This window comes from Belonocnema kinseyi, chromosome 9 (genome assembly GCF_010883055.1).
Source record: "Belonocnema kinseyi isolate 2016_QV_RU_SX_M_011 chromosome 9, B_treatae_v1, whole genome shotgun sequence".
NCBI lineage: Eukaryota > Metazoa > Arthropoda > Insecta > Hymenoptera > Cynipidae > Belonocnema > Belonocnema kinseyi.
Genome location: NC_046665.1, coordinates 47,139,027 through 47,157,182, shown reverse-complemented (window position 1 = coordinate 47,157,182; position 18,156 = coordinate 47,139,027). Strand labels below are relative to the sequence as shown.

At 31.5% G+C, this 18,156-nt stretch overlaps 2 protein-coding genes across 5 annotated transcripts in view; both read left to right on the top strand.

The window, feature by feature from the left end:
• The window catches only part of LOC117179831 (protein split ends-like), a 192,095-nt gene extending 181,985 nt beyond the window's left edge, over positions 1-10,110 (top strand). For 3 of the 4 annotated variants that reach the window (XM_033371972.1, XM_033371971.1, XM_033371970.1), the window contains exons 9-13: positions 106-222; positions 414-530; positions 747-1,481; positions 5,584-5,742; positions 7,145-10,110. In XM_033371972.1, coding sequence (XP_033227863.1) covers positions 106-222; positions 414-530; positions 747-1,481; positions 5,584-5,742; positions 7,145-7,273 — 1,257 coding nt within the window. In that variant the 3' untranslated portion in view covers positions 7,274-10,110. The remainder of the gene's footprint in view (positions 1-105; positions 223-413; positions 531-746; positions 1,482-5,583; positions 5,743-7,144) is intronic. The other variant, XM_033371973.1, reaches the window with a different exon arrangement.
• A 4,237-nt stretch (positions 10,111-14,347) lies between these two features.
• On the top strand, positions 14,348-17,953 carry LOC117180293 (60S ribosomal protein L11-like). Its single transcript, XM_033372707.1, has 5 exons — positions 14,348-14,423; positions 14,738-14,899; positions 16,855-17,004; positions 17,094-17,241; positions 17,771-17,953. Exons 1-5 carry the CDS (start codon positions 14,370-14,372, stop codon positions 17,896-17,898), a joined length of 642 nt encoding a protein of 213 aa, XP_033228598.1. The 5' UTR covers positions 14,348-14,369; the 3' UTR covers positions 17,899-17,953.
• The last annotated feature ends 203 nt before the right edge of the window (positions 17,954-18,156 follow it).

The window sequence follows — 18,156 nt, the reverse complement described above, 5'->3', positions numbered from 1 at the left end:
CAAATTATTTATATTTTTATTTTTTTCGCAATTTTGAGTCCGCCATTTCAATTGAGTAATTTCACAGACAAATGTCTTAACGTTTTTGTTCATAATTTGTTGAAGGTATCTGGTACGATGGAGCCTCCAAAAGTAGAAGTTTCCATGTCTGGCTGTATTATGGTTCCTTCTCCAAGTCCTCAGCCTCGTATTGTTCCAATTTCCGCATACGAAACGTCACTGGTAAGAAAAAAGTTCATGTTTCTTATAAATAAATTCGATTAGATATAAGTTTGAATATTTTTTAGCAACCGATTTCATCTTAAACCTTTCAACATGCTCAATTTCAATTCGTTTCACTTGATTGTATTACGAAATAATAACGCCCTGATAAAAGGCAGAAAAATTAACTAACTTTGCTTGGTTTTGGCTAGCATGGGAGTGCGGGTGCAGCTCCATCGCCAGGGGGACAGTATGGACTCGTCCCCCCTCATCGCTCCCAAAGCCCTCCATTGCCCCCACCTGCCCATCATCATGCTAATGCTTCTCAGGTACTTACAACCCACGCTTTTTACTAAAATCTACACACAGAAAAACATGATTTCAACATGCTTTTAGTTCGTCTAACAAAATTAAGTCTATTCTCGCTTCTTCTTTCAATCATCGCAACTCTATTTTTAAAGCTTGTATTCTCTTATATACTTATAAAATCAGCACGCACCCAATTTGAAAAACAACACTTTACCGAGTTTATTCTAAATTCTCAGGGCGACGTTGTCAATCACTTTGGCAGTCTATCAAGAGCCGGGGAACTGCCATCCCATTACATTCATCCACATGCCTATCAGTATCAGTATCTCCGAGCACAGCAAGAAGCTTTAACAGCTCCACGAATTGCATACCACGTCCCAGGAACAAGATCCCCGCACTTGCCTCTGGATTCAAAATTGGAAGCTGGTGGGGAAGAAAGCCACAGTCCGCCTTTGGAGTTAAGACGCAACACCCGGACTCCTCACGACAGGACAACAGACAGTCCCCAGGTCGCCCAGGTCTACATGCTTCACGGGAATGCTCGCCTTCCTCCTCCGCCCCAGTACAACGCCGGAAGTACAGTGGCCGTTCAAAGAGCCTACTACGATCCACCACCGGCTCATATTCGTTCCCAGTATCCAATGGCTGCAAGCGAAGCTCCAACTGAGAGATCCATCACACCTGACAGGTCCAGAAAGCAATTAGTCACGACTCCACCTCATGCGGCTCAAGTCCCACCTCAGTCCGATTCTCTTCTCATGTTGCTGCAAAGGTATCCGGTCATGTGGCAAGGATTGTTGGCACTCAAGAACGATCAGGCTGCTGTGCAAATGCATTTTGTCTTTGGAAATCCCAATGTCGCCAGGGAGAGTCTTCCTTGCAATAGTGATGGATCCACTCCACCACTAAGGATCGCCCAGAGAATGAGGCTTGAACAAACTCAGGTCGAAGGAGTCGCGAGGAAGATGCAGGTGAGTTATCTTTTTAAATTCTTACCCTCAGACCCTTGCACAAAAATATTATAGGAAATCAGTGTATTTACCTTGCCGGAAAATCGATAAAAGAACGGGAATTTTGTTCACTGGGAAATGAGCAATAATTTGATACTGTGACCGGGATTTTTATTAGTTTCCACTAAAATGAATATTAAAATACTTTGCTGTCGATAATAACAATAGTGATCTGAAATTGTAAATATACACTTCTTTAAATCAAAGAGAGAAAGACTTACGTTTTAAAATAAAAATATAAAAAATGTAATTATGATTTTTAACAGGGATTTTTTAAAGAAATATCTGTAACTCTGATTTTGAAATGGGAATTTTCTGAAAGAATGATTATAGTCTCAATTTGAACAGGGAATTTTGGAAAAGAATGTTAATTTTCAGTTAAGTCAGGGAATTTTCCAAAAGAATTTGAATTTTATGTTATTCCTGAATTTAAAAAACTGAAAATCCATTGGAATTCTTTAAAATGTCCTGAAATGTTTTGGCATTTTGTAAATCTTTGAAATCGTTATTTAAAATGCCGTGAAATTTGTATGAAATCTGACGAAATCATTTAAAATCCGTTGAGATTCCCTGACCTGCCTTGAAATCCGTTGATGTATTACTGGGTGTCTACCCTACATAGAAAACCTCGAATTGCCAGGGAATTTTTATATACCTGGAAATGTCAGGGCATTTTTTTCGAAAGTCAGGGAATTTTTTTTAGAGTGTACTTATTTTTTTTCAATTGTAATATTAAATTGAATAACACGTTCTTTGGTTGAAATAAATGTTTTTAAGTGAAATTTGAACTATTCTGTTTTTAGCTGAAAATTGATCGATTTTAGTTGTAAATTCAAGTATCTGATTGAAAATTCGTTCTTTTTGCTTGAATCCATTGTTTTTTTGTTTGTTTTTTTTTGTTTTAATTAAATCTTCTTTGGTTGAAATTTCAACTAATAGGCTTTTTGTTAATACTTAATTTTTCGTTAAAGATTCATAATTTTATTTAAAAATTCATCTCTTCGGTTGAAAAATGAGTTATTTTGTTGGAAATTTCGTTTTTTCGTTGGCTGAAAATTATTTTTTCATTAAAAAGTGTAACTATTTCAGTTGCAACTTGAACTATTTTCTTGAAAATGTGTTGTTTTGTTTTATAGAAAATTATTTTTTTACTAGAAATATAACAATTCAATGTTTGGTTGAAAAACGATCTTTTTAGTTCGAATTTTTTACTTTTTTAGTAGAAATTAATCTTCTGTGTTCAAAATTAAGCTTATTGTTGTAAATTTATTGATTCTAGTTGAAAATTCATGTCTTTGGTTTCAAATTTAACTATTCGAGTTAAAGATTCATCATTTTTGTTGAAAATTCATCACTTTCTTTGAAAATGTAATTTAAAAAAAAATTAGTTTCGTTTTTGTTCCAAATTAGTTTTTTTAAAGTTGAAAATGCAACTATTCCAATTGAAAATTACATTCTCTTACTCGAAAATTTCAATCTTTTTTTAAACACTAATTTTAACTTAAAATTTAACTATTCAATGGTTAATCGACAATTTATCTTTTTAATTAAAATTTTTTTCTGTAAAATTTGTCTTCTTTGTTGAAAATTCATTTTTAGGGGTAAAAATCAACTATTATAGTTAAAGATTGATCATTTCAGTTAAAAATTCAACTTTTTTTTTCATTTGCTGGAAAATAAGACTACTTACTTCAAAATTAAACCTTTTTTCAAAGATTCATATTTTGCTTTAAATTTCGTATATTGCAGATGAAAATTCATTAAATCGTTTTGGTAGAAAATTAATCTTCCTGTTTGAAAACTAATCTTCTTTTTTAATCCTTTATATTTTTTCTTCAAAAGGATCCCGCACTAAATGTATGGGAAAATGGCTTTCGGTGGATTTAGCTGAAACTTTGTAATTTTTAAGGTTATAAGTGCCGGATGAAATATTCGTAAAAAAAATCCAAAAAAATGGAGCGATGTCAACATAGAAATCACGGTTCAGATCGTGGTCTGTCATATTTTCGCCTACACCATTGACTCATATAGCGCGCTTCTCAAAACGATCAATCGCTAAGCGCCCAAGATTTTAACTTGACTAATTAATCTCTTCTTTAAAGGTAGAAATGGTACCCAAAATAACACTAGTAACTAGTGCGCACATACCGATAATAACAATCTACCCTTCGCATGAGGGTTGAACGGTAAGCGCTCAAGATCAGCGAATAAAACCATTCCTAGTAACTTTCGCGACAAAAGCGATGTCACTATAAGAATCACGCATCAGAAAGTAGTCAGTAATATGTTTAGCCAAACCAATGAGTTATATTGCGCGCTTCTCGAAACGATCAAACGCTAAGCGCCCAAGATTTGAACTTGACTAAGTAATTACTTTTTTAAAGACAGAAATGGTATCCAAAGTAACATTAGTAACTAGTGCGCACATCGATAATAACAGTGTACCCTTCACCAGAGGGCCGAAAGCTAAGCGCCCATGATTAGCGAATAAAACCAATCCTAGTAGCTTTAGCGACACAAGCGATGTCTGTATGTGAAACACGCATCAAGAAGTGGTAAGTAACATGTTTAGCCAAACCAATGACAATATGAGTCAACACCGTTGACTCATATAGCGCGCTTCTCAGAACGGCCAAACGCTAAGCGCAGAAGATTTGAACTTTACTAAGCATTTGATCGTCTTGAGAAGCGCGCTATATGAGTCAACGGTGTAGGCGAAAATATGACAGACCCCGATCTGAACCGTGATTTCTACGTTGACACCGCTTTTGTAACAAAATCTGTTGTAATTCGTTTTATTCGCTGATCTTGAGCGCTTAGCCCCGCATAGCGCTAGAACTGTCCATTTTTTTGGATTTTTTTACAGGTATTTCATCCGGCACTTATAACCTTAAAAATTACAAAGTTTCAGTTAAATCCACCAAAAGCCATTTTTCCATACATTTAGTGCGGGGTCCTTTATGTATTGCAATTAAATACTGATCATTTTAGTAATACATTCATATTTTCGGTTGAAAATAAAACTTCATGGTTAAAAGTTAAATAACATTTGTTTTAAAAATAAATCTGTTTTTTGTGGATTTTTTTTTTAATTGAAAATTTGAATATTTCTTTTTTGGTTGAAACTAATCTTTTTTATTTCAAAATTCAGCTATTTGTTTGAAAATTGACCTTTTTCAGCTAAAAGGTCAACTGTTTGATGGAGAATTAATGCATTTTTCTCAAAAATCGTATGTTTGATAGAAAATTAATCTTTTCGGTTGAAAATGCAACTATTTGGTTAAAAATTTATCTATCTTTTCGAAAATTTTAATTTCTACTTGAAAAGTGAAGAATCAATCAAGTAGATAAAATAAAAATTCGTTTGAATTATGATTCAAATTCATGGAATTAAGAGGCAAATTCAAGAAAATATTAATTATGTTTTTAGTATTATTTAATTACTTGAGTAATCTATCGTGATAAAGTTTTTAAAAATATCTTGTAATATTAATGGAACTCTTAGAAACTAAAAAGAAAATATTATTTATAATTTTACTCCCCAAAAATTATGCATGAAATGAGATTGAGATTCCTGGATAAACCTGGAATTTTCAGAGATTTTTTGTCCAGGATTTGAGTCGACACCTTGTATTAAGAAACATTTGAACTCTTTTGGAATCCTGTAGAAATTTATGAAATCCCTGGAAAACATTTTAAATCCCACATTAAATAAATCATTCATTTGTAGTTTCTCTATTTTTTTGCATCAATTCTTTCAATATTTTAACATTTATTATTTCTGTGCTGATTTCCTTATATGCAATGATTTTCTATAATACTTTTTCTAGAATATCGGGAAAATTTGGAGAAATTCCTTTTAGGGAAATCATTATAGGCCTATAGTGAATTAAACTGTAATATTTTTTCGTAACGCGTTCGGAAGGGAAATTTTTGGAATGGAAACATGTAATTTTAATATTCAACTGGCTAAATAATCCTCAAGTTGCAGAAATGGGAGATCGTAGTGCATCGTTTTTTTTTATTTCTGTATGTAAATATGGCTTTTATTTTATTTTTACAGACTGATAATGAGCACTGCATGCTGCTAGCACTTCCCTGTGGTCGTGACCATCTGGATGTTCTTCAGCAAAGTAAGAATCTTCAAACTGGATTTATAACCTACCTCCAGCAGAAACAAGCTGCCGGAATTGTCAATATCGCTGCACCTGGTTCACGACAGGTTTGTAGATTTAAAGTTTTATCTGTCTTAATAATTCATTTGGAGGCCTCGGACTCATGTCACTATTGTAATAGATGACGCAATTATTTGTTAACATTTCTAAAAATTCGGCCCAAAGGCTGATATACAAGAATTTATTTAGAATACTGTGAACTCGTATTAATTTTTTTTATTTTAGTTTAAGACAGTTTAAAATCAAAGCCATTGAAAATTGCATAATTTCTAATTGAAGCTTTGTAACGTGCAGAATTTTTAATTTGTAGCGTTTTAAATTTACCAATGTGTACCTGCACGGATCCGTGGAGGTTGTAACATTTTATTTAAAATTGCCAGCCTTGCACATTTTTGAGCCAAAAACGTTCTAAATGGAATTGTTTAAAATTCGATTATTAAAAAAAGAATAATAAATTATTATTGATTATTTTAAATTTAAATTCAGTAATTAACTTTAATTATATTTAAAAGTGAAAAATGTCAAATTAGAAGCGTTCAAGCTTGGATAATTGTATATTGAAATATTAAAAATGATCTAATTCCGCATTTAAGTGTTTAAAACTTGTACAATCTCAAGATAAAAGCCATAATAGATTTAAAATTTCAAACTTAAAAAATTGACTAGTTTAAGGTTCAACCATCGAAAATGGACAATTTCAAATTAAAAACCTTCAAATCAAAAAAATTCTGAAATTCAGAAATCTTGAAAATGAATGTATGCAAGAAATTCGTCTTATTGGAAACTAATGTATGTAAATTAGTGAATTGCAAATTGAAAAATTATATATATATATGCATATAATCTAGATATGGACGTCTTTGAACTTGGAAACTAATTTATTTTAGAAATAATAATCGAAAGTGTAAAAGTGCCTGGGGTTTGAAAATACTTTAAAAGGCTACAAATTGTTTTCAATTTCCCTGGGGAAAACATGGAATTTTTAAATCAAAATCCTTTAACAGCCTTGGTATACAAAAATTAATTAAACAGTTTTATAAAAATGTAATCAAAAGTTAACAATAATATAAGGAATATAATAAAATATATAATATATCAAATAAATATAATAAAAATGGAAAATAGCACTGCTGGAAGTTCTGTATAATATAGTTTTTTTCGAAGTTTATCTCTCTATTCTCAAAGAAATACATTTTTCGAAATTTCATGCGACGTTTTTAAAAGCATTCTTATCGGTTCAGAGTCTGGTTGATTTATGTCATAGAAGTGCAATATTTAAAAACAAAATCTTGCTACTAGTTTGCCAATTATGCCATTATTAACAGAGCTTTTTATTTTTGAAATGTGTCCGAGGCCTGAATTTGAAACACAAATGATACGTTCAATTATTTTCGACTTTACTTCTCAAGGAAATTTCTTTTTAACCATTTAATAATTTATCGTTTCCAGCCTGCCTACGTAGTGCACATATTTCCAGCTTGTGACTTTGCAAACGAAAATCTAGCCCGGATCGCTCCCGACCTTCTCCACCGAGTCGCGGAGCTCTCTCACTTGCTCATCGTGATCGCCACCGTCTGAGACAGATTCGCATTCTCCTGGATTTTAATCTTTTTAACAATGTCTTCATTTCGCGCAAACGGACGCTTCTCAAGTGGCATGAAGCCTGGAGTGTCTTAGCGGATGGACAACAGAAAATGTATCGGATTCAAACGACACGAGAGTCCAAATTTCTCTCTTGTCATCAGTTGCACCGTGACAATCAGGCGGACGAACTGGCCGAAAGTCAGATTCGCGTCGCGTCTCCAACCCACGAGAGAAAAAATATATTTCCTTTATAATAAAAAAAAGAAAGTCGCGAAGAGATTAGCGAAATTCTCTTCTTCCGCGTGTCTCTTTGCTAAAAAAAAGGTGAGAAATTGCTAAAGCCAAAGTGAATTCGGAAACCAAAAGTGCTGTAAACTTTCGTTGGTGATAGAATTTAATTTATAAAATTTAAACACTTTTGGTTTCCGAGGTTGGGTCTCTTTTTTTAACATGTCAAGGAATTGCACTTTTTCCAATGCCGCGTTGATTGAGAAGAATTTCTTGTTGAGGAGCTATTAAATTGTAGAATCTAGGATTCGCAGTACTCGTGGGGAGGAACGCAAACGCGCCTAACCTGGACCTAGTAGATTCCTGAAAGAAACCACACATTCACACAAACTTTACCCTCTACACATGAGCTAAATATTAAGGCATAGTCGTTAATACTGTACCAATTTAAGCGAGCCGGCAAAGGCATAACTACTGTGATTTTAATTATTTAACGATATGTATCGCATACAAACATAAGGAAGACCGTCTCTGGTCCGCGCGATATGTGATGTGTTTTTGTATAATATTACTCTATATAAATACCTATGTATTATATTACTGTATCGATAGTCGCCGTCGCCGTTGCTGCTCTTGTTGAGAGAAGATAGAGAGTAAATTAATCGAGACCTCCAGAAATGAAACAGAAATGATAGATATTAAAGAAAGGGAAGAATATAAAGAAAAATCGAGGACTACTACTTACGTAGCTTTATCCCTAGTGTACCATAAATTCCCATAGCAAGATGTAAAATATTATTCTAGCGCTATGTACATTATCGGAAGATTTGTAATATTCATTATTACTCTCGATTCTTTATTATAGACATTATTGCTACGATTATAATTATATATTAATTATTATTACTACTTCTAATACCGAATACTACGTTACTACTCTATGCTACTACTATACTACTACTACTATCGAACCTACTACTACTACTACTACTACTACCACTACTACTACTACCACTACTACTACTACTACTACTACTACTACTACTACTACTACCACTGCTAATAATTATCATTAACGTTGTTACACAGGCTAGTTAGAACCGTACTGAGCGTTGAATATACTGATAGCTCCGTGTTAAATCACCCTATCTCGGAGTCTACCTCTAAAACGACCACTCTAACGTTGGTCGTGTAAACTATCTAGTTTGCTTTTACAGTTGTCCCTTCGTTTTTCGTACGTATAGGCAGCTACTAATACTATCTAATTTAGTTTATTATTTACATTTATTTTCAGTTTGTTTAATTCAAAAGATCAGAAAAGAATGACAATTAATTGTAAATAATATACTGAACTAGAGAATATCAGTCATTAGACCTATCTGCTGTTTGATTTGGAATTGAATACCGCGCATGTATACTGAAACGAGGGGCCAGCGCAGCGCCAAAGTAGTTAGTTTCGACAACCAATTACTCCAGAGTGGTTGTTTTAGACATCTTAGGTTCTTTTTACATGGAGGTATCGAACTACGATTAAAAAAAAAAGAAATTAGAAGGGGCTTAAAGCTGTCGTGCCAGAGGGTACGACTGATCTCATTGAACGTTGACGCCACCCCTCGATACACTTCCATCCTATTACTTCTACGGAACCCCGCGCATTATAGTCTCTTTAGAATCGTGTCCAAGGTTATAATGCGCTTACGTGTATAGACAAGAAATTAACATTATATCACACAAAGCCGTGAAAAAATACGAGTAAAGATAAGTAATGAGTTATTTACAATACTATCGCTGACGCGCATAGGTTGCGCTCGCCTCTAGTGAGTAACATTATGTAAAAAAATAGGAACCGAGAGAGCGTTCAGCTAGTTAACTGCTCGGATATTATTTGATATTCACAATCGAGGACATAAATCGGCATAATTTACGTTTTTCTTTTTTTTTCTTTTATTTAAAATTTGTCTCAAATAGAACACTTGGGATTATTTAAAATGAATGTATATTTATCTTCTTTTGACTGTGATTTTATTGTAGGAAGGGCGTCTTTGTGTGTGGTATAATTTCCAAATGAATACGAAATTTTCGAATTTCAAACACTCTCTCGATTTCTTGCTAATCAATAATTTAAGGCAGCGCAGATACTCGTTGAGCGTGTGCATGTACAGTGTAAAAGATGCGGTGTGCATATGTACAGTGTAGAAGTAAAAATTGAGCGAGCGAAATAATGAAAAAAAAAACATATATTAGAGTTACGAGTTAAGTATATATCGGACGTCCTCGACGTGTAAATTGTGCGGAATTTTTTCAACTTCTATTTAATTTTGTTAGGGTTTTTGTTTTCTTTTTTTTTCTCTTTTTTTTGCGGATTAGGTAATGAAGGATCGGGCATAATATACACGTCGAAGAGTCGAAAAAACCTATCCTGTAAAATATCTGTGAATATTATGATTTAGTTTCTTCCTATTCTAGGCTACTGGTATAGAAAAGATTATGTTGTTCGCATAAGGAAAATGTACAGATATCACATTTTTGTTTTGTGTTTTACTGTAGCTATTGATAATTATATGGATATTAACGATAATAATAACTATGATTAAAAAACTTAAGTTTGAGTCTTATTATTCCGAGTACTCGCCACTTCCGCGATCATCACAATTTTCACAATTTTCTATCTTTTCTGCTATTTTAAAAATCTTGTTACTTTAAATCTTAAATTTTGGATTTTCTTATTTTTAAAACTTTTTAGTCACAATTTGAAACTAAATTAAGAGATTCGCCATTTGACTTTTAAGTGTAGAATCAATTTCAAGATCTTACAAGGGGTTTAGAAAGGACCAAAAAAGAATTAAAAGATTTCACGAAGATTTTGAACAATTTTCAAAAAGATGTCATAAAGGTTTTGCAAAATTTTCAGAAAGGTTTTAAATATTCCAGACAATTTCTGAAGCTTCCGCAAATATTTCAAGTATATTACAAATATTTTAATATTTCACAAGGATCTCAAAAATATCAAAAAATTTTCATGAATTTACAAAGGTTTCGAACCATTTTTTACAGATTTTTTGCTAATTTGAAAAACTTTTGTTTTGACAGCTTCAAACCACTTGTATTGTGTCCGAAAACAACCAAAAAATAAGTAAAACACATTTTTATGTAAAATTCATGCTATATTTTTTTAAATTTCAAAAAATTAATTATCTTTACTCGATAAGTCACAAGTTCCTAAGTATTTTTATTTAACAATTTTTTAAAATATTTTTCAAACAATTTTTCCATGTAAATCACAAAAAGTTATTTTATGGGATTTGTGGCACAATTAAGAATTTTTTAAAGATGTTTTGCAATTGTTTCATCCTGTAAATCCTGAAAAATTATCATTTTCTGGAATTATCGTAAGTGAAGAATTTCATGTCAAATCATTTAAAGAATGTAAGGTATTATTAGTAATCTTAATGAAGATTGTAGTATTTGTTCTTTTAGGTGTTGAAAGAAAAACATTAAAGTTATTTGTTTTAAATTCAAAAATCTTAGGAGTTATTCAAAATTAAGAATGTTGGTCTTTTGTTTAACTTTAATAAATTTTGTGATTTCAATACTATCAAGGTATCTTTTTTTTTTTTTTTAATATTTCTACAAAACTGCATCTTATTACAAAAAATTAAAAAAAAAACTCCTTGATAGCATTAAAATGACCAAAGTTATGAGAGTTAAAAAAAGACAAAAAATTAAAAAAAAAAATCATTTAAATGTTTTTCTTTTAACACCTAAGAGAACAAATACTGCTATTTGGATCAAGATTAATGAAAATAACTTAAATTTTTCAGGTGATTTGACATGGAAGCTCAGATAAAGAATGGAAAGAGCCTATTTTGCATGAGTGATAGTTTGCAATTATTTAAATAATAACGTTTGCTGCTTTGCATAGGAAAGACGGAGAAAATTCTAATTTTTTCGAATCTTACACTACGTCGCTTATTAATCAGTATTTTCTTTTATCAATGAAATCAATTTGAAAAAATAACTATCAATATCTTGAGTGAACAAAATTCTATGCAAAATTAGGGCAAAAGTTCTGAAATAAGAAAATACTGAATAATAAGCTACATAGTATAAGATACACAAAGAAACTACCATTTTCTACACAATCATTATGAAAAGGCCCAAAAGAATGATGATTAACTGTTTAAATAATTGCTTACTATCTTTCACAATAAATATCACTTTTAACATTAATTAATTTTTTAAGATTGATAGGAAAAAACATTTTTAAAACAAATTAAAATTGTTTAAGGAATGGGAAACTTTTTTTCACACAAAATATGACTTAGCATTTATCAAATGCGTTTTCGATTCTAGAAAGTAGTTACTTTTCAATATTTACATGGAAAAAATTGTTAAAAAAATTTAAATTCTTTAAATAATTGCCAAATATCGTTAAAAAGTATATTACTCTCAACATTTTTTACTTGTTTAAATAATTCCAGAAAAAAAGAACTTTCTACAATTTAAAGAGGAAAAAATTTAAAAAACTGGAAATTGTTAAAACTCACAACAAAGAAAGCATTAACTTTAACCATGTTTTTTGCAATTGAATTTTTTCTGTTCGTAGCTTCTTACCATTTTTTGAAAAATGATTGCATTTCAATAAATAACGGCTTATTTTTTCCGGGAAAACATTCTCTGCATCTCTACTGTTTCCAATTTTTTAAACAGGGGCCATCCATATATCACGTGGATATTTTAGGGGGTTGGGGGTATGGCAAAATTCCACGCTTGTCCACGAGGGGGGCCGGGGTGTCTAGCTAGATTCCACGTGGACACGAATTTTTTTTAAAATTCCAATCATGTTTAAGCTCACGTTCCTTAGCTATTTCGAATTTTTTCAATCAATTCATCGCTCCTTTTGGACTTCTTGCCCGGGAGCTCGCGACAATGCTATGGACGTCATTTTAGTCACTCACTAAAATTTCAGATTCTTTTGTTTTCATAGTTAACAGTTCGAAATTCGTTGACTGACTCGTCAAAAATTCGAATGAAAAACGTCATTTTAGTACTCTTCAAACCCACGGGGTATGATTGTTTGGATGCTAAAAACTAACAATAAGTTTGGGGTCAAAAAGTGGTGAAAAATTGTCCACGTGTTATATGGATGGCCCCATAACTAAGTAATATTAAAATACAATTATTTGTTTGAAAAAAGTTTTCTTAACAAAAAACGTTCTAACGATTTTAGCCATAGAAAAATTTACATTTAAAATTGAAAACAGTAAAGTTGTAGAGAATCTTTTCCCGGAAAAAGTAAGCCGTCATTTATTAAAATGCAATCATTTTTTAATAATTGGTAAGAAGCGACAGTGAAAAAAAATCAATTGCAAAACACATGGCTCAAATTAATGTTTTTTCTTACATTCTCATCATTAATAATTGAGAAAGTCTGTCTGTCCGTCCGGCCGTCCGTCCGTAAGCACGATAACTCTCGAAAAAATTAATGAATCAAATTCATCTTCGGCACACTTTTTTTAGGTCCTAAAAGAAAGGACGAGTTCGTGAACCAGCCATTTTTGATAAAAATTCAAAAAGTGAGCACATTTTGAAAATTTTTTAGAACACTTTTTTTAGAATTTGAAAATTCTACGTACGGATATTTATAGTATTAAAAAGAACAAACAATTTATCCTATTGACTTTTTTCAATAAAAAGAAAATTCCCAGAGTTATAGTGTTTTTGAAAGCCCTACAAGATTATCATAACCAATTTTTGGATTTTCTTCAAAAATCGAAAATTCAAATTTTGATGGCACACAAAATAATGGAAAATAAAAAGTCCATTTGTGGACAAAGTATGTAGGATACGAAAAAAGATGAATTAACAAAAATGGTTATCCCAAAAGAGATCTACAATTTCGTTAAGAATCACTTCTTGATAGGACGCGTACTTTTTGTTTTATTCGTGAAAAATAACGTTGAGAAAAAAAATAAAAATAAAAAAAAATGTGTGGAAAAACGACGAAAGTTACGAGAAAAAAAATCCAACAAAACCTATTTACAAATGTCTGTCGGAAATCGAGCGCGCAGCGCGAGTGTCACGATGAGAATGTGTACCTCAAAGCCTACAAAGCTTTGAGAAACTTAATCTTTGACTATACTTAATGAAGTAGACAATTCAGAATATGAAGACGCATATAAATACTGCCATCTAAAAGAGATCTTTTTGATAATGTTTTTTTCAAGCATTTTAAATGCAAAGAATAAATATCCGAGCGCGAAGCGCGAGATTCAACCGTCGCGGGCCCTAGGCGCGCTCAAACTTGCGAGCGATAAAAAGCGATAAAAATAATGTTTTTTATTTGAAATGACATCAGTTATTATATTTTGATTCTTACAATCATAGAAAAGCTATTTTTATATATATCTGACTTGAAACGACAACTACCTTGAATCTCTATTTTAATATGAAGAGTCCGGGGGCACGGGTTAATGTTACCCAATTAAAAAATCAAAAAATACGAAATTGCTTTTTGCTGGGAAACGAAGAAATTGGTGGGGATCGATCAAGAAAAAACGAAGGTGGAATTTTTACATGTATAAAATATTTGGACAAACCTAGTCTGCAAGCTGCGTTCTTATTTACTATTACGCAAACAATTTTTTTGAGTGCCTCCTCAATTTTACACCTTGCAAGGTAACCTTCGTTATAATTTTCAAATATTCATTTTTTTATCTTTTTTTTCTACCTAAACGCTAAATCATTTTACCATTGCATTCAAAATTCGCTTGTCTAGTAAGTTCTTAAACCTAAATAGCCCTTGATATTTTCGAAATCACTAGAATTAAATTTTTTAACTTGGCACGCGTGCTTATAGTTAATGCCTTCTTCGCAAGGAGGCGCAAGGATTTTCTCTTGCTCTAGAACAATGGCGGTGCGTTTTATCCTCGACATTTTTCTCTTAAAATCCGTTAATATCTCGGGAATCGATCACAAAAATGTGTAATTATGTATTTAAAAAGATTAAGAGACTTTCATTTCATATAAAGTTAAATTTCGTTTTGTGTCCGGGTCTTACTTGAAAATTTTGTTTTCATATCAAGAACGTGTTTTTGTGAACCTAACCTAACATTTTCCAAGAAATATATTTTAAATTTCGATTTGGATAATATTTTGTGATCGGTTTTTTTTGTTAATTATGTGATTCGTTTTTTAAGTCATATAAAATTTTGGTTCTGTGGTTTATAGGACGCGGCGAAAGCTCCTACCAAGCAAAAGGTGAAAAAGGAGAAGACCAAGAAGGAGAAGAAAGATCCTTCCAAAAATGTCATGAGAGAAGTCAAGATTCGGAAACTCTGCCTTAATATTTGTGTTGGAGAATCTGGTGATAGATTGACTCGTGCTTCTAAGGTAATTTCAATTTTTATTTTTATTGCTACCGTTTTAATTTTGTTTTAAATCTACCTATATTTTGATGCAACTTGTTTAGAAATTCAGAATTTAGAAATAAAAAAAATAGGATTCTTTAAAGTTTTCGAGAGAAATTTCATAAATAAATTGTTACATATTTGTTTATTTGGGTATATAAATACTTTTGACATTACTTTTGAAGAGTCTCAATCTGAAACTTTTTGTTATAACTGGTAACGACTGACATTTAGGTCTTTTTAGTTTGTAAAAAAAGAATTCAAGTTTAAAAGCATAAAATCGTACGAAGTTTCTATTATTCGTACGGACGACCGGAAGAACAGTAAAGTGCTACTTCGTTGTCCGGCAGGATTTCAAATGGTTAATATGGCTCATTATCATGTATTCAGTTTTAAGATCAAAATAAGTTGTGTCATTAAATATTGATCACCTTTCATCTTTAATTCGTGGTTGATAACGTAAAAAAAATTGCACACCGGGAAACTCAGTGGACCCTGAGAACCGGAAATTGCAACTCAGGTCCGGAGACTCTTGGATGCGTCATTGGTTGCATTTGAAAATTAACGTAGAAGCAATTTTACCATTGTTTTTACTAGTTTAAAGCAATAAGTAAAAACAAAAAATTAAGATTTATCGGAGATTAAGTGTTGCATATAGACTTTTCAAGCTATTTAGTGAAAAAACACATTACTTGTGAAAAAGTTTGTTGTCATAAAATAATTATTTTACTATGTCATTTTTTCGCTGTATGTGATGAAAATTTCACATTTAATACTCAGTTTCCTATAAATCTTAATTGTTTTCATCCACTTATCATTTTAAATTATGCAAAATAATAAAAAAGTTGTATTTAAGCACAAATCAAAATGCATCTTAAAAATCCTACCTGGTTTCGGGAGTTCACATAAATTTTTACGCTGCATTCGGTTAAAAATGAAGTAATTGGTTTAAAGTTGAAGTATTTTGTAAAAAATGCATTTTTTATCGAAGTTCCATATTTTTGGCTGACAATTCAATTACTTAGTTGAAAGTTAAAGTACTTTGTTAAAAAAATGTTTATCAAGATTCGCCTCTTAGTTGAAAAATTAACGATTTCGTTTATGGTTGTAAACTGATCTTTTTTAGTTAAAAATTCATGTTTCTTGTTTCAAAAGTAACCTTCTTGTTGAAAATTTATCTATTTGGTAAAGGATTCACCTATTATTTTGTTCAAAATATGTCTTCTTTCGCTTCATTCAACCCGGGGAAATTTTTGTTCGCAGTTGAAAAATACTTTTTTAAATTAAAAACTAACTTGTCCACTTTTGGTTCAAAATTTATCATTTTTAATTAAAAATTCAACTATTTCTTTGAATATTCACGTATTATGTCAAAAGTTCTTCATTGGGTTCAAAATTCACCTATTTAGTTAAAAACTCAACTGTTTTGTTGAAAGTTTAAGTATTTTTTTGAGATAATCTTTTGTGGTCAAAAATTGTACTAGTTAGTTAAAAATTCATCTTTTATGGTACAAAAATCATCTGTCTTGGTTGAAACTGCATCTTTTTTTATTTAAAATTCAAATCTCTTTGAAAAAATCCTTTTTGGCTTGAAAGTTTAATTATCAGGTTAAAAGTTCAACTGTTTGGTCAATAATTATTTTTTATATGTGAAAAAGTCATCTCTCGTTATTGTTTTTTATTTTTTCGTTCAAACTGAACACTTAATATATTTGGACTTGAAATATTAGGAAGTTGAAATGTTTCATATTGAATTCAATATGGTATCTATGGATAATTTTATTTTAAAGAGTGTGTTTTCCTATTATTCGCCAATCGGGCACATCCAATGCTTTATAGATATTCTTGCGGGTTGCCATACAAATATTTTCAGCCAACATTGTAAATCTACCCAATTAATCAAAGTATGGTAATGCAATTTAATTTATTTTCGTTTAGGTGTTGGAGCAGTTAACTGGTCAACAACCAGTTTTCTCGAAAGCCAGATATACGGTTCGTTCCTTTGGAATTCGTAGGAATGAAAAAATCGCCGTACATTGCACGGTTCGAGGAGCTAAAGCCGAGGAAATCCTTGAGCGTGGCTTAAAAGTAAGTGATTCATTTTATCTGTGACATGATTCACAATATCTCTCTTACAAATTCCAAATCTGAATTATCTCTTATTTTAATTATTATAGGTTCGTGAATACGAATTGAGGAGAGAGAACTTCTCCTGCACTGGAAACTTTGGTTTCGGCATCCAGGAACACATCGATCTTGGAATCAAATATGACCCAAGCATTGGTATTTACGGATTAGACTTCTACGTCGTACTTGGAAGGCCCGGTAAGTCTCCTGACCAATATACTAAAATTCAAATCTAAAATTCTAAACTATTCGGCTTAGTGCTGCACATTATCTGGTATCGTAGATTCTGTTGTCTTATGCTTAATCTACAGTGAAATAATACGTGTGCTAGATAAATTGTCTCTTATTTGCAACCCATGTCCACTTCTTTTACTGGGGGTGTTACTTAATGGAGTCAACAAATTCTTTCTAAAGTTGAATATATATTTTTCACTCTTTAGTTAAGAAGGAACATGCCCAACTTCGAGATCATAATAATATCTAGAAAATAGTTGATAATATATTCTTGTAAAACACCGGGAAATAACCGGGAATTTTTTGTTGTGATTTAGTGACGTGGAATTAATACAAGTTTAACCAATTTCAAGGGCATTAGAAAATCTTGGATTTTAGTCATTGCATGTTCCTCCTTAAAATAATAAAGTAATTTAATATTTTAGGTGAAAATGTATTAGAAACATTTTGAAACAATGGAAGTTACTTAAACTACGATATGAAATGATTTCAGGATTCAACGTAGCTCATAGGAGAAGGAAAACTGGAAAAGTCGGTTTCCAACACAGGCTGACGAAAGAAGACGCAATGAAATGGTTCCAACAGAAGTATGATGGTATCATTTTGCCCGGCAAAAAGTAATGTACGTAATTGTGTACTTTTTTTACATAATATGGTAATAAATATGTAAAAATCATTCCAGTCTTAACTTTTTTTCCAAGAAAATGCCACTCATGAATTGAATATATACATTTAAAAAAAACCAATTATCAACAAAATATACTAATTTTCTTATTATAATAATGCAAAGTTAATTGTTTTTACAAAAAAAAAGAAGTCTATATTAAAAGTATAAACTCGAGAATTAAACCTAGTAAATATTTAATTAGTGTCATAAAA